Consider the following 15,363-nt stretch of genomic DNA (forward strand, 5'->3'; position numbering starts at 1 on the left):
CGGCCTCTTCTCACAGGAAACAGGGACAGGATGAGAGGACACGGCCTCAAACTGCACCAGGGGAGGCTCAGGTTGGACATCAGGAGGAATTTCTTCACAGAAAGGGTGACTCTCGGGGTGGGTTTCCTCACCCGAGATCCAGGTTGTTTAAAGTCCTTGGCCCTCTAAAAGCCCCGAGTCGTGTTGGTATAAAAAAGCAGAGTCCTCAAGGCCTTGTTTTCAGATTTTTCGTGATGTTTATTTTTTGATATCTCAGAGTTTTTCTCCGCTCCCAGCCGAGGTCTGGACAGCGGCTGGGACATGAGGGGACTGCCCACCGATGGGACATCACCTTACATTTATACAGATAACTACATGTAGGTTATTTACTATTTTGTACCAATGCCTAGTGCTCACTAGGCAATCCTCTCTAACTACCCAATCCACTCTAACTACCTTGTGCCATCACCACCTCAGAAGATGGAGGATGAGGAAGAAGGAGAGGGACACGTGGTACCACCCAAATTCCACCATCTTGTCCTCCATTTACCTCTATTCTGTGAACCCTAAAACTACTGAATTTTGCATCTTCTACTGTACTAAACTACTGTTTTCACTTCCTGGTGGTTTGCAATTCCTCTCTCTGTGTCGGAAGCCTCTCCCATGGACTAAAATCAAACCTGGTGTTCTCCTGGGCTCTGTGCCAAGGTCTCCAAACCCCCTGGACTGGCTCCACACCCCCCTGTCCAGGGCTCAAATTCCCTTCCTCAGGTCCCAGGTCATCCAAGGGGATGTCCTAGGACTCCAACAGGGGACCAGACTGTGGAATGGGCTGCCCAGGGAGGTGATGTAATCCCTATCCCTGCAGGTGTTCAAGAAAGAACTGGACGTGGCACTTGGTGCCATGGCCTGGTTGACACGGTGCTGTTCAGTCACAGGCTGGAATGAATGACCTCGGAGGCCTTTTCCAACCTCAGTGCTTGTGGGATTCATGGATGTCAGTTATGTGAATGCCATTAGTGTTGGACATTAATTCACTCTGCTCGGCAGGCCACAGTGGCCACGTGGAGCTGAGTTTTGCTGTAGTTGGTGCTTTGCTGAGCAGTCTTTCCAAAGAGATGAAAAATGAGGAGTCCTGCATGACCTAAATGAACTGGTGATTGCTAAAAATGCCACGAAGGGTGATGTGTAATAGAACTAGTGTAAACTTGAAAGTGGTGATTTTTAAATGAAGAATGGAAAAGGTGACAGGGAATAATAGTAAAGGGAGAGAGCAGAAATGGACCCACAGAAGGCAAGAGAGCGACAAAGTGAAAATGCCAGAGGAATAAGGATGATGAGAATGTGTCCCAGTGTAACAAGGAAAAGTAGTTTTTATTTTTCTCTTGTCTTCCTCCATCCTACTTATCATTCATTCAGCTTTTTTCCAATTTTTCTTCCTTTCTCTTTGCTTTGCTTTCAGTTCCTATTCATTATCATACAAATCCCTTATGCCAAAACCCAGCTCCAGAAAATGCAGAAGCATCTCTGCAATTCCTGCATATATCTTTTTATGGTTTAATAGAAGTTTAAGATTGTTTTAAAATTAGTGCTAGTGATGACTTGGGACAATAGATACCAAAGATCATCGGATCACTTCCCTGGGGACTGAACACCTGACCTTTATCTTCAAAACAGACAAAGCTGCCTCTTTTGAGGTGCTAAACCACCAGTTTAATATTTTGAATTGTTGGGAAGATCTCATCTGCAAGAAGGGGTTATCTCTGCTTGAGATGTACAGGTCTTGATTTGTGTGTGCAGGCTCAGAAATCAGAGCTTCCAAAAAAATTACCTTCTCAGAGTGATTCAGACTTTTCTAAATTTATTTGGTCGTCTCTCTCCACAATGTAAAATGCCGTGTTGCTTAGTGAGTGCCTTTGGAATTTTTTATCACCTTTCAAAAAAAGAGATGTGATAATCATGGGTGAGAGGGAAGAAATAATAGAAGAAAATCTCCTCAGACTAGATAATAATGAAGATTATATCTCCACAAACTAATAGGATTTCAGCTAAGAATCTGAATAGAATGTGATAAAGTTTAAAAGTTAGGCTTTCACACTGATTTCTAACAAGGTGTAAGAAACTTGTTCTTATAAAATGGGATAAGTATTTTTGGTTCTGATGTTTCAAGCATCATCTGACATGTAAAAATGTTTTAACCTGCATCAAAGTGCAGCAATAAAAATACGGTTCATAAACATTTCCCTTCCATGAACCATAATGATAAGTAAAAAATACTAACTGAATTTCTTACAGGTCACTTTACAGTTGCCACTTTTCTTGCATTATTTACTAGATTGTGAGATTAATATTTCCTCAGCACGATTTGAAATGGTGCCCTATTACAGCAGTGTAGTTGTGGGAAATCTGCATTAAAGCCTGTAATACATACATGTTTTATGAAATGTGAAGTAATTACATGAAATAATTTGCATAGCATGGCATAGCCCTGCAGTATCAGGACAAGGATAAAATCAAGACACATATTTTAATAATCTGCACTGTAGCTTGTATTGCCTCAAGTTTAAACACCTGAAGCAGAAAACACCACTTTGATTTAAGAGAAAATATTTCATAGACCTTGTGCTCCCCTATAATTTAAATGTTCAAAAAAGAAACATTTAAGGGTTTTACCACATAATTTTCTCCCTGACTATAATGTGAGGCTGGCAGCTTTTCTATTCTCCTATTGTTCCTTTTCCTGTTTTTGTTCCCATTAAATTATTAAAGTGGACTGCTTATGTATTTATGTAATACATTGCATGAAGGGGGCTCATCTGGATTGTAATACTAAACAATAAATCAAAATGACAAAAAACAACCAATTTCTAAATGGCAAACACTTGGATACCTCCAACTTTGTATAAACCTATAAAAGAAGACTTTTAAAGAGACCTGTCTAGAATATTATTATCAGAGGCATGAAAGCAAGCACAGCTTTTTTTGGTGTATCAAAGCATCTGGAGGTTTTTGCTATGAAGTCAGTTTTAAGAGTAGCTTCAGTAAAATAAAGGCTCCAGTTAGGAGACAGGAGTGCAGCTTTGTCAGTAGGAGAATGTGGTTATAAATGAAAATATATTTTAAACATGATCAGAGAGCTGATGGGAACAAAAGGCTAAAGAACTATTAATAGTTACTGTAGGTTAATCAATGATGTACTAAGCAACCTATTAAGGCTGTGAGACACATTATCTGTCTTTTTCCAAATGCTTGTGTCACTTATGGATGTGCTTACAGTCATTAGTAACAAGTACTGTTCATATTTGTTCATAAAAGCAGTTAGTGCTTAGTATTTTATGCATTTCCTTTGAAATGATGACTTATTAATGCTTGTTACTCATCCCTTACCTGGACTGATTTCAGGTAACTTGTGCTTTAAGTTGAGAAGTCCCAGGCTAAGTTCTGGATTCTGCCTAAATTGCTGAAGAATTTGTATTTTGTGACAGCAGGCATGGTTTACAAAGATTAAATTAAGTCTAGGTAACACTATTATTAAAGGTTTCTGCCATAGCACTTCCTGCTCTCAGTTGCTACCAGAAGCAAAGTTGTAACACTGAAGTGTTGCAGAAAAATAGGAAATAGGAAAATAAACGATGGTGTGGACAAGCATTCATTGCAGACCAAGTGGAATAAGTCACTTCCAGGGTGGAACTGTTCTAATATATTCTGTCAGTGCTTTGTCTTTCACAAAGCTTGAACTTGTTCATAGACTGCTTTGTCCAGCAAACTTCCCTGTACTATTGAAAATATTTTTTCTTAAAATGTAAATATTGTTTTCGCATTCAAACACCTTGTGCTACATACTCTAATTTCCCAGGAAGTTCTCTTGGGCTCACCTCTTCCAGTGTTACCACAGGGGAAGTACTTTTAAACTGGCCAAAATTGCAGTCAGTTTTCCGAGAGGCTCAGAAGACTGAGGGAGCAGTTTGTTTTTCCAGCTTTGTTGGCAGAGTTGACTGCAGCTTCTGTTGGTGCTGGTTTGTATGTGTCTGAGTACTCATCATCTTTACTGTTTCTACGGAGTACCAACCGATGGAAAGGAAGGAGTCATTCTGCCTTTTGGCAAGGCACTTTGCCTGCCTTCTCTTTTAAATACTGGCTCTTGCTTGCAATTAATTCAAAAACAACAACCCCAAGACCTAAGAAAAAAATCATCTGCTTTTACTTCTCTTAATATGCTGCAATTGGAGCTGTTGAAGGGTTTGAACACTCGTGTTTATGGTTCAGAGCAGTAAGTCCTGCTAGCTTTGCTGGGCTGTCTGCACACCGGCAAACCCTGGTGGCACCATCAGCTCTGGAGCATCAATCCACAACATTTGATATCCTCGCTTTCATTGGGTAAGCATTTAAAATAATTTTAGTATGTTAATTAACACGTGCCTCATTGTTTCTAATACTGGATACGCCGGTTACATGAGACTATCAAAAGAAAATGATCTCATGTGGTACAAAAGCCTCTATTTAAAAGGAATGGAAAAGACTCATCATGCGCCTTCTCTCAAACCGGCGAGATTTCATATTGAGAGGGATTTGCCTTTTTAACGCGTTTTCAAAAATAACGCAGAATGCCAGGTGAAGAGAGGAAAGCAGCAGGGCCACTCTGAACTAAACAGTGAGTTACTGCGAGATGCCGCCCCTGACACTGAAGCCAATTCTGGACGTTCTCGGATGGAGCGCGTCCCCGGGGAGCGGGGGAGGCCATGAACCCATGGATGCGGGGCTCTGGATACCAGCAACCATCGGTATTCCCGGCCCAGCCCGGGCGGGGAGCGAGAGGCTCGGCGGCGGGAGGCGGCGGGGAGCCCAGAGCCCCGGGCAGCCCTGAGGGGCACAGCTCCGCTTTCTCCCTCCCCTCAGGGAAATGGCCCCTCAGCGGGCGGGCGGGCCGGAACGGCACCGGGGCGGCCCGGGGATCCTCCGCAGCCGGCCCCGGGCACGGCAGGCGGGCACTGAGGCAGGGACAGAGGCACGCAGGGACAGAGGCACGCAGGCACTGAGGCAGGGACAGAGGCAGGCAGGGACAGAGGCAGGCAGGGACCGAGGCAGGCAGGCAGACAGGCACAGAGGCAGGCAGGGCCGGCCCCGGCGCCGCTGTGCTCGGAGCCAGGAGCAGGTGGGCCCGGCCGCGTCCCCGCCCCGCGCCGCTGCCATTGGAGGCGGCCGCCGTCAGTCCCGGGCCGGCCCCGCTCCCCGGCTGGCTGTTCCCCGGCTGGCTGTTCCCCGGCAGGCTGCTCTGTTCCCCGGCAGGCTGAGGCTCGGCCGCGATGGGAAGCGGCGGAGGAGGAGGAGGAGGAGGGAACAAAGTTTTGCCGGCCGGGGCGCGGGGCTGCCCGTGATGCCCGGGGCCGGGGGCGGCGCCTCCTGAGGGCGGCGGGCGGCGGGCACGCCTCGCTGGGGCTGGCGGCGCTGCCATCGCAAACTTTCCGCTCTTTAGCTGCATGTGCTCACAGCCAGGAGTCTGATTGTCAGCCCTTCCCCGCCCCCGCCTCTCCTTCTAGGTAGGCGACAAGTGTTTTTTAATTCTGTGGATTTAGAGAACTTGTTTTTTTTTGCATGGAAATGTACTGACTTCGGAGCGGTCTCCGTTCGGGGAGAGGGGGGAGAGGATTTCTTCTTCATCGCGGCTTATTTTTGTTTTCTGGATCACAGGGAATTTTTTGGAGCTATATGGAGGGATCTCAGGATGGTGTGCACCAGGAAAACCAAAACTTTAGTGTCCACTTGCGTGATTTTGAGTGGGATGACTAACATCGTCTGCCTGCTGTACGTGGGCTGGGTCACCAACTACATCGCCAGCGTCTATGTCAAAGTGCAGGAGCCCATCTCGGAGAAAAAGTTAGAGGAAGACAAAGGGGACACTTTAAGGATTATAGAGAGGCTGGACCATTTGGAGAATGTCATCAAGCAGCACATCCAAGGTACCACCTCACCCCGGCTCGCTTCGCCCTCCGCTCCCGTCTCTCCGCCCGCCCTGTGTGCAGCTCCATCCCTCCCTCCCTCCCGCTGTGTGTCGTGTGTCGTGCCTGCCGCGATTCCAGGGGCCGGGAGAGCCGGGGATGTGCGGGGTGGCCGGGGAGCCCCTTCGGGAGCCCTCCCGGAGCCGGAACGAACCTCAGCTCCCTGCCCGCCTTCCCTTCCCCGAGTAGGGATGGATATGGATCCACGGGGAGGGCTCCGGGCTGAGACCCTCTTCTCATCTTGCTATTCTCCTTTCTTTTATTATTATTATTTTTTTTTAATTTCCATTTGTTATTTTTTCAAGATGGTTTGCTGCTTGTGGAATCCTCGTTCTCCTCCCCCCAACCCCTTTTTTTTTTAAGCCTGACTCCGCTAAGCTAATCCGTGCTGAGTCTCTTGTGTTCCTCGGGATGATGAAGGGTTTTTTTTCCCGTAGTGCCGCGAGCCTCTCGGGATTATAACTGGGGCAATCTCTCTCTTTGTGTAATGGCTTTTAATTTGATCGCCGTTTAATGGGTGCCCTGGGAGAAGGGCTGAAGTGGGAAGGCTCTGGGGGAGAATGTGATTATTTCCTGTGAGTTTGGGATTTTACATGACTTTTGCTTTACCTGGGGCATCTTTAGTGTCTTCCTTTATATTTTAATCATCTGCATGGCATCATACCATCACTCTCTCAGCCTGCCAGGTGAATTGGATGTTTAGGAGACTTGGGGTTAGGTGAGAACCTGTAAGAAATCTAGAAGAACCATCTTTCTCTACTTCTGCATAACCAAATGCTCTAACCCCAGTTCTAAGTCTCTCTTAAATCTGAAAAAGAAAAGTAGACCATGTGGTGAAGGGTACCTGTCACCAGTGCAAAAAAACTTGCTTGCTTCCAGGCAGCTTTGACCAACTGTTCTTCTGGAAATATGGAGCAAATAGAAGTGAGCAGGGTGGGTAATTGCATATGAGTTGGGTTTCCCTCCTTGCCCATACACATAACTCTGTAGTGCTATTAAAGCCCAGCTACTTTGCTTTGGCTTGTGTTAATATCTTTCTAAATATGGCACATCATCATTCATTTCGTTTATGTACTCATTTCTCAGATAGTCTTATCTTGCTCAAGGGAGTAAAATGATGCTTTTAATATTTTTTCCCCCCTTTCTGCCTTGGAGAATGGGCTATAGCAGCTTCTTCAAGTTTTAAGTTCTGTCATGCAGTCCTTAAGTTTTTCTTGATTCCTGAAATGGATTTTAAAAAGGAAATGTATTCTTGTCTGTGTGCCAGTGGAGTGCACTGTGGAAGCATATATGAAGGCAGGGGTTTTCCAAAAGGATCTGGCTAAGAGCAAGATACACAAAGTTAATTGACTTCCCTTATGAGGCTGGAGCATAACTCCTTCAGGTTTGTTGATGTGAAACTCCAATAGCCTTGTTCATTTTCAAGGAAACTAACAACTGTTTTCAGGGAAACTAACCACATTGGTGCCTTCGGTCATTAGTTCTTAGAGTAGTAGAAAAAAGGTGCACTTAAATCAGGGGAGAGTATAGCATGGATTAGAGCATAAGGGTGGGGGTTTTGTGTGTGTGTGTGTGGTTTTTTTTTTTTAATTATTATGTTTTTATTTTTTTTAAGTTGTTGTTGTTGTTGTTGTTGTTGTTGTTGTTGTTGTTGTTGTTTTTGAGTGACTATCCATTACCCAAATCAGATGGTTTTTTCCCCTCAAATAATTTTTCTTTTGAAGTTGCAGAGAGTCTTTCAGAATTACCTAAGTGAGCAGTTTGGTAATAAGTACTAAAATATTAGGGTTTTTTTTAAAAAAAAAAGCTTTACAATGCCTCATTGAAACTACTTAGTCTTTAAGATAAATAAATGAATAAAATAAAAATCACAGATCCTTAGCTCAAAGTGGGTTTTCTGTACTTTTGTTTGAAAACAATTGTAACTGAGGTTCTCACAGGAGTTCCTGTGGCAGATACTGCAGAATACGGTGTTACTTCAATCAGATTTTGCTTAGAACTGTGAGATGCTGTGAATTCTGGGTCATAGTGCAAAACTCGCTGAAGTTGTTGAAAGAAATATCCCAAGTTTGACTGGGTTTGGTTTGAACTTGAAGGTCAGCTTTAAGGAATTATATTTTTGACAGTTGCTGCCAGACAATGAGTGAACCAGCTCCAGTAGTGGTTCTAGACATGGTTGTAAGGGTTGTCTGTAGTTGCTGTTAAACTTCTCCTTGGACCACTGCTTTTTGGTATTGGAGAGAGGTCTCAATAGCTCAGATGTTCTGCAATGCTGAACAGGCATGAAATTAGCACGGGAAATAGAATTACATTCCATAGGATATCCTGCAAATGCCAGAGAGCTTTAGCTGCTGCATTTTACACACAGAGTTGCGCTAATATTTCATTTTAATTTGCTTTCTGATTGAATTGTTTGATTAGATGCCATCTGGGAATTCCTTTAGCATATAAATTGCAGTCTTGTAGTATTTTATTAGGTGTCCTGGAAATGAGAAGAAATAAGACATGCCTTCATATAAAACCCTTGTTCAAGTATGTATTTTTAAAAAGACATTGTCATGGCAAGCAAAACATCAGACTGAAAAGAGATTTCCAGCTAGGAGAGGTTCAGAGGGAATCAAAGCTGCTACGCCTTGTGTTTGGAATGAACGGTATGGACAGGGAAATCCCGGGCCACAGAAAGAGGAATCCTGTGGCGCTAAAGCTCAGTGCTGAAACTTGAGCTCCCTGGAACCTGGGAATCCTGAGTTCCTGGCCTGTGACCAGACACAGCTCACAAGATGGTTTTGGTCAAGTGACTTTGCCTTTTTTGCAATGACGGTGACCTGCAGGATTTTCCATGGCAGTGTGTTGTGGGATTTTGGTGTTGATTACATCTGAATACTCCCCAACCCAGTGCCAAGGAGATTCTCCTCCCTCCCAGCCCAAATCTTCAGTAAGAGGCATATGCTCCATGCAAGCAGGCAGCCCACTGAGAGAAACTTTTAGTTCCCACCTCCTTTGGAGTTTGCAAACAGGATGGTGTCTTTTTGGAGATTAATTGTGTGTATGTGTTTATGTGTATAAAAGAAACTGAGCAAAGGACCAGATGGATAGCTTGATGCAGAATGCAGCCTTTTTCATGGCTGACAGAGGTGTGTGGCACATGGACTGTGTAGTAGCATTGAGCTTTATTCCCAGAAAAGTATGCTTTAGAGGGCTGAGGTTAACAAGTGTTAAATGGGATAAAAAAAAACTGTGTTCTGTTGAGTTCACAAACACCAAACTGGCTCAGAAAACCCCAAACACTCTCACGTTATTAAAATCAATACAAGAGTGCTTCAGATAGATCACAACATATCCTTCATCTTAATAATGCATTATACATTGGCTCTGACACCAAAAACTTGCCCTAAGTTGTATGTGCAGTTGGAAGATGAGGGGAGTGGGCAGTCTGCTCTCAATCTGACACTTAGTTTGTGTCAGAGACAAAGTGGAAAACACCAGCCAAAAGGGAGAAATGTGCTGTTTTCTGCAACCTCACTTTGGGCCATCGTAGTTCACAGTTTAATTTTCCTTGAAAAGCTAAGCTATGATTAAACCCATATCACTCAAAACACTGCTGCACATCATCCTGTCTTATTATGCAGTGCCATTTTAGGAGTTTTCTGTGGGCCTGATATTTCTGAGTCTGAAAGATTTTTAGCCTGCTAGCAGCTGCTAACTTTTTCCCAAGGAAAAATTTCTCACAAAAGTTTCTTCTCAAAACAATCTTGGCAAACAACTGTCCTTTCTCAAACCAATCTTTCTCCAGGTGGTGTTTTTCTGTTCCTCTAGTTTAACCAATGGCATTAGAGAGGTGTCATTCCTACTCATCAACCATGTTAAGTTTGTATCAGAACACCTTATGAAAGGTAGCAAGAATTAGAAAATAAAGCCTTCTTTTTCTATGCTCTTTGCCTTCTGGAATATTTGGAGTCTTTCTTTCGTGTCCTACAGCCACAGTTTTCAGCCTTCCTAGTTTTAATCAGAGGATGTTTTTGTTGCGGAATTATCTTAAAAGATTATAGACTGTGAAGTCTATGGCATTAACTTGCTTCCTTGCCCCTGCCCCATTCTTCCTCCCAACCCCTTGGACCTAAACAGAATTACTAAACAGTCAAGACATAGGCTAGATCTAAATTGAAATGGTAACACACAGTTAATATCTGTGAATTAGCTGAATTTTTAGCTAAGGTTGATGGATGGTTATTGAGATGTCTGTATCCTACTAGGACTTTGGTCCTCCATCCTTGCAAGCTGCTGCATCTGTTCTTATCAGTGGAATATCAGGCACTGTGTGGACTTGGGAAAATTTGTGATAGAAGAGTTGTTTACATTATCTTTCATTCTGCTGCTCAGAATGGTTTGCTGTGTGGATTAACTTGAACTAATATTAGCTGTCCCACAGCTGGATATCTGATCACTCTCTGTGGTCTGCTGGGTGAGGGAGAGGTCTCAGTGTGTGATTCACTCAGTCCACGTGTCAGGTGTCAGGGTGAAATGATTTGTTCCCAGAAACTGCATATTTTGAGCTTGGGAACTAGGTCAACTCACACTCTTAATTTTAGCCTGGGAAAGATTTGAATAAGTAAAAATCATGTTTCTTATCTACCCTTTACTTCTTGGTCTCAAACACAAAGAAGAATGTCTTCTGTCTTTTGCAGCCTGGCTAAGTAACCCTATACTTGGGTTCCATAAAGTCAACTCACCAGGATTCAAATGGCCACTCCACCATGTCTCTTACTCCTGAGGTACTTTCCTTGTGGGAATAATGAGCGGCTAAATCCCCCTGGCTTATTTCCCTCAAGCTCCAAAGCAATTAGGCATTTTTATCGCTCGCTGCAGCATATTTATTCTGCTGAGGAACAAATGAGCACCAGGCAGCAGCCCTGGGAACACTCAGCTCTTGCTCCACTGCAGAGGGCTCTATATTCCCTGTCTCTGTACAAGAACAGAGATCTGCTGTCCCAAGGCAGCTAATTGCAATGGAAGCAGTTACTTGCACATGTAAGACAGGCAGGATTAATCCCATTATTTTTCCTCTTTCGACTGTGACTTCTCAAGTCATTCTAGATGGCTGCATGTCAGTGCAGATTAATTGGAATTTAACTTTCATGTTCTTCCATGCTTAGGGATGAGCACGCTAAAGAACCCTTAATATAGTTATTTCAACTGTAAGACTTAATTTGCTGTAAATTTTCAAGCAACACTGGAGGTGTAGGTATTTCAAGGACAATCTACTGAAGAATTAATGTTGCTGATTATGTTGACTACACTTGATAGTATATTCTTACTGTTATTAAAATTAACTTTTTGGTGTTTTTAATATCTTTAGCTCCCTTCTAATTTTATTCTTGCTGGTTCCTCCACTGGGGATTTGTCACTGGGGCTAGGATGCAGTGGGCAAAACTTAGGTGTGGTAGTTTGGCCTTATTAAGGTAACTGGATTTCATTGCTGGATATTGAATGATTGTTGTTTTCTTCAGAATGAGGTTTCTCTTTTTTTTTTGTTTTCTATTTTCCTGATTGTCATCTGGATTGTTCTGTTTCTTCAGGTTTATACAGTGGGAATGGCATGGCAGATTTATTTGAGATTGTTTCTTTTGACAGAAACAAGGAAAGTTTTACTTGGCTACAAAGTGAGAGTGAATGATAGCTTTGTAGTTGGGAAGGGAATTGACTTGGATTCCATTTTTTTCAATCATGACAATTTCTGTAGTTCACATGAAAAAAGTCTTCAACGGAAGTTTAAAGAAAATAATCAGAGGCAGAGCTGTGACTTCCATGCCCTCCACAAATTCCCTCATTGCTAAGCTAGAAAAGTTTGCCTTTTTCTCCGAAAAAGTTCAGTTTTGTTGACATTTGTTATCTCAGCATAATGGGACAGCCTCAGTGGAAGGAGGGGGAGGTTTTAGTGCAGAGGGTGGATGGGCTGAGCAGGGATGGAGAGAACTGTTCTGCTTCAGGTTCTGCACTCAGGGCTTCATTTGTGCCACTCTGATGTCACCTTGGGCTACGTTGCTCAGGTTGGCACAGGCAGCCTGCAGCTGTTCAGGGGTTCCAGCTGAAGCCTTTCCTGCCAGCTTATTATGCTCACTTCAGTACTAACAAGTGATTTTTATCTGTATGACCAGAATAGAGGTAAATACATCTGAAAAGGAACATACAGCAAGACCTACACACAGCTGCTGGAAAAGTGTGTGTAAAGAGATCAGCTTAGTCCTGGACTCTCACTCTCTCCTGGCATCACATGAGGCAGCTTTTGCCTCTCTCCACCTAACATTGCTCCCTTGCCTGTGACAAGTCACAGAAGCAGTTTACTTTAATTCTGCCTTCAGCAGAAGGGTCTTGTCATCAACGTTACATTGTGAAAGTGTGCATAAGCCCTGGAGTGGTGGGATAAGCCAGTATTATCCATCTGTTAGAGACATGATGTGTAAAGAAAATCTATGGTGATTTAAAAAAGCAAATATTGGGCTCAAATCTTGAGAGAGTTGTGAAGATGGCTTAGCTGCCTCCTGAGGGTGATGGAGGATCCTTGTTTGTCTTTGGAACAGCCCAGGAACTTGATTATCAGCTATTAATATATGGAATTTGGAAAGGTACACAGTGGGTCCTGAATCCTCTGTAGCTGGTTAATGGCTGTCCTTGTTTCTTGCAGCCATAAGATGATGTTGTCAGCAACACTTGGCCTGGAGATTGGTGGCTGGGCTCTCTGATATCTTGGGGTTGTCCCTGAGTCCAGAGCAGTGGGGTGATTTACTGGTCCACAATTAGCAAAATTAATAAAGTTTAATTTCTGTCTAATTCAAGAGTGAAAACTACCTTCATGTTGTGAAAACTAGCTTTATTCCTCTGAGGCAACTCCTTTTTCATTCATCTGCTTTATTATTTCTCTTTTAATCATCTCTGGAGGTATCTTTCTGTGCTGCCCTTGGCCTTGCAGTGCTAGTTCTGCAGCCTCTTTAGAAACTCTGGGCTCCTTCCTTTTAGCAACCTGGATTGGATTAATGGGGACAGATACTCTGCATAGACACTGGAATTCTCAGGTACATGAAGCTTAATGCTTTGGCTTCACGCTGCTGTTATCTACACCAAAGTCTACCCTACAGTTGTGCAATGCAGATGTGTTCTCTGTGAAACAACGTTTTATTTCTGTTTTCTCCACAGCTTTTCTCTGCTCAACTGGTGTTTTGTAACTAAGGTGCTGTTTTTAACATGGTATCCTCAGTTTTCTGAGGGAAAGGCAGAGATGTTTAGGAGCTGAAACCGTGATGGTCATTATTACAGTTCTCCAGCATCTCCTTTGCTTGGCTTTGAAAATTAACAAATGAGAATATTCTGATTTCTGTTTTAGAATTTGAAGGTGGAATGTCCAAGCTGCTACCTTGAAGTGTCTGCCTTAAAAATGCCAATGTGTCTTCTCAAGTCTGTGAGGGATTCTTGCTATAGCCTCTGCTTCAAGTGTATTCTAAACACATGAGATTTTTAAAGTGTATTATTTCTATGGCAACAACGCTGTGGCAGCTGGCAGGAATCCCAGCTGTCCTGTGATCAGTGCCATGTGGATGTGCAGTGGAAGCCCTGACTTGGAGCCTTCATCCCTATGGATAAGGTGTGCAGGAGCAGGGCAGAGGAGGGGGATAGAGACAACTGCCATGGCCCCACTTTTATTCCCTTTTGGTGGCAGGTTTGGCTGCTGGAGTTGTTCAGAAGGATCAGACACAAGGTCCCTTCTCCCCCCCAGGAAGAGCCCAGGGAGTGGTGTGTGAGTCCAGCAGCAGCCAGATGTTGAGGTGTGCTGCAGTAGCCACATCTCTTGTGCAGTGGCACAAATTTGAGGCTGACATGAGCCCTGAAGTATGAGATGAGATAGCTCTCCCAACATGCACGTTTTAATTAGCACACCTTAAATAGCGCACAACTGCCTAAATCTCTGTCTGTATGCTGAGAATTCAGGAGCACAGTGACCTTGTGTCGGTAATGTCAGTAGGGGCGTGGAAATCCTGTTGTAGTTTTGGTTTTGACATTTCCTATCTCCTAAATCAAGCCCCACATTTTAAATGTGAATGTTTGAATTTTCCTTTTATTAGAGCTGTCACAGGTGATCTCTGAGAAAATAGGATTTCTATAAGCAGCTTTCTGAAGAGTGTAAGAAAGAGATAGTATTTCTGGGTTTTTTTTTCTTCATAGATAAATGATCATTCCAGCGTCATTTTAGGGAGATAATACAGATTTTTAGACTGTGTTACTCGCTCATATGTAATCAGAATCTAGCTAAAGATCTCTTTCATGAATCATCCAACTAATGCAGAGAATTACCTGTCCCTGCTTTCATGGTGGATTCAAATTGCTTTGAAGCTTTTCTTCCTGCGTCAAGTCATGACTGCCAGAGGCTTTGCAAGATTTGGTATGCTGGAGGTAACTTTTACCTTTAAAACTGTCAGATAAACTTTTCAAGCACTGCAGACTCAGTGAGTCTGTACTCATCCATTACAGGATTATCATTTCATTGCAATGAAATTATGGTTGGAGAAAAAGTCTCCTGGGATTTCTCTGTGCGCAGAATAAAAAGGGCTTGCAGAACTGAGCACAGAATCATTTTTAAAATAATTTTGTTCTGTATATTTGTCTTTCTCTGAGGAATTTATAATTTTACCAGCTGTATATGGAATGATCATATTATGCCAGCCTTTCCCTCTTCTACTTGTGCTAACAGGAATATTTTAAGTTGCTCAAGTGAAGGGTGTGGGAGTAGTATGCTGTAATTTCTGTGGAATTTCTGATTAGATGTGTTCACATTTAACAGTTTGGAGGACAAGGAGGGTCAAAAAGGAGAAAAGTACAGCAAAAGCTACGAGACACAAGAATACCTGAATGTTTTATCCTTTTGTCATTGATATGAAATTGCAGCTATTGAGTGGAAACTCTGGATTCTCCACCGGTTTTATTGAAACTGGTGCTAGTGAGTTTCCATTGAGTGGAAAAAAAGCAATACTTCATTTTTGATTCTCTTCTGGAAGCCTTTTGCTTTCCTGTCGCTCTCAAAACCAATTTTCACATCTAGTAGTTTGCTACAAATATTTGCTTGTTAATTAACCCCAAATCTAGCATTCAAAAATGGAAGACTTAAATCTGTTTCACTTAGTTCATATGGATCTTGTAAAACATGTGTAGCACCTTTAATGAAGTACGAAGTGCTTTTTTTGCATACAGCCAGACTATCATAAGCAAAATACTGGGCCTGGAACCAAAATTGTGATGCTGTTGGTCTCCAGTGTTATAATTGTGTGTTGTTGTTTTTATCCTGCTTTTTCAGAGTTAGAACTCCGTGACTTTACAACATGAGGTCAGCCATAAAGGATTA

General features: G+C 43.0%; 1 protein-coding gene across 1 annotated transcript in view; it reads left to right on the top strand.

Annotated features, from left to right (window-relative positions):
• Positions 1-5,276: 5,276 nt before the first annotated feature.
• The window catches only part of GALNT18 (polypeptide N-acetylgalactosaminyltransferase 18), a 213,472-nt gene continuing 203,385 nt past the window's right edge, over positions 5,277-15,363 (top strand). The window contains exons 1-2 of the mRNA XM_083862760.1: positions 5,277-5,516; positions 5,668-5,936. Coding sequence (XP_083718886.1) covers positions 5,702-5,936 — 235 coding nt within the window. The 5' untranslated portion in view covers positions 5,277-5,516; positions 5,668-5,701. The remainder of the gene's footprint in view (positions 5,517-5,667; positions 5,937-15,363) is intronic.

This window comes from Zosterops lateralis (genome assembly GCF_965231275.1).
Source record: "Zosterops lateralis genome assembly, chromosome: 6".
NCBI lineage: Eukaryota > Metazoa > Chordata > Aves > Passeriformes > Zosteropidae > Zosterops > Zosterops lateralis.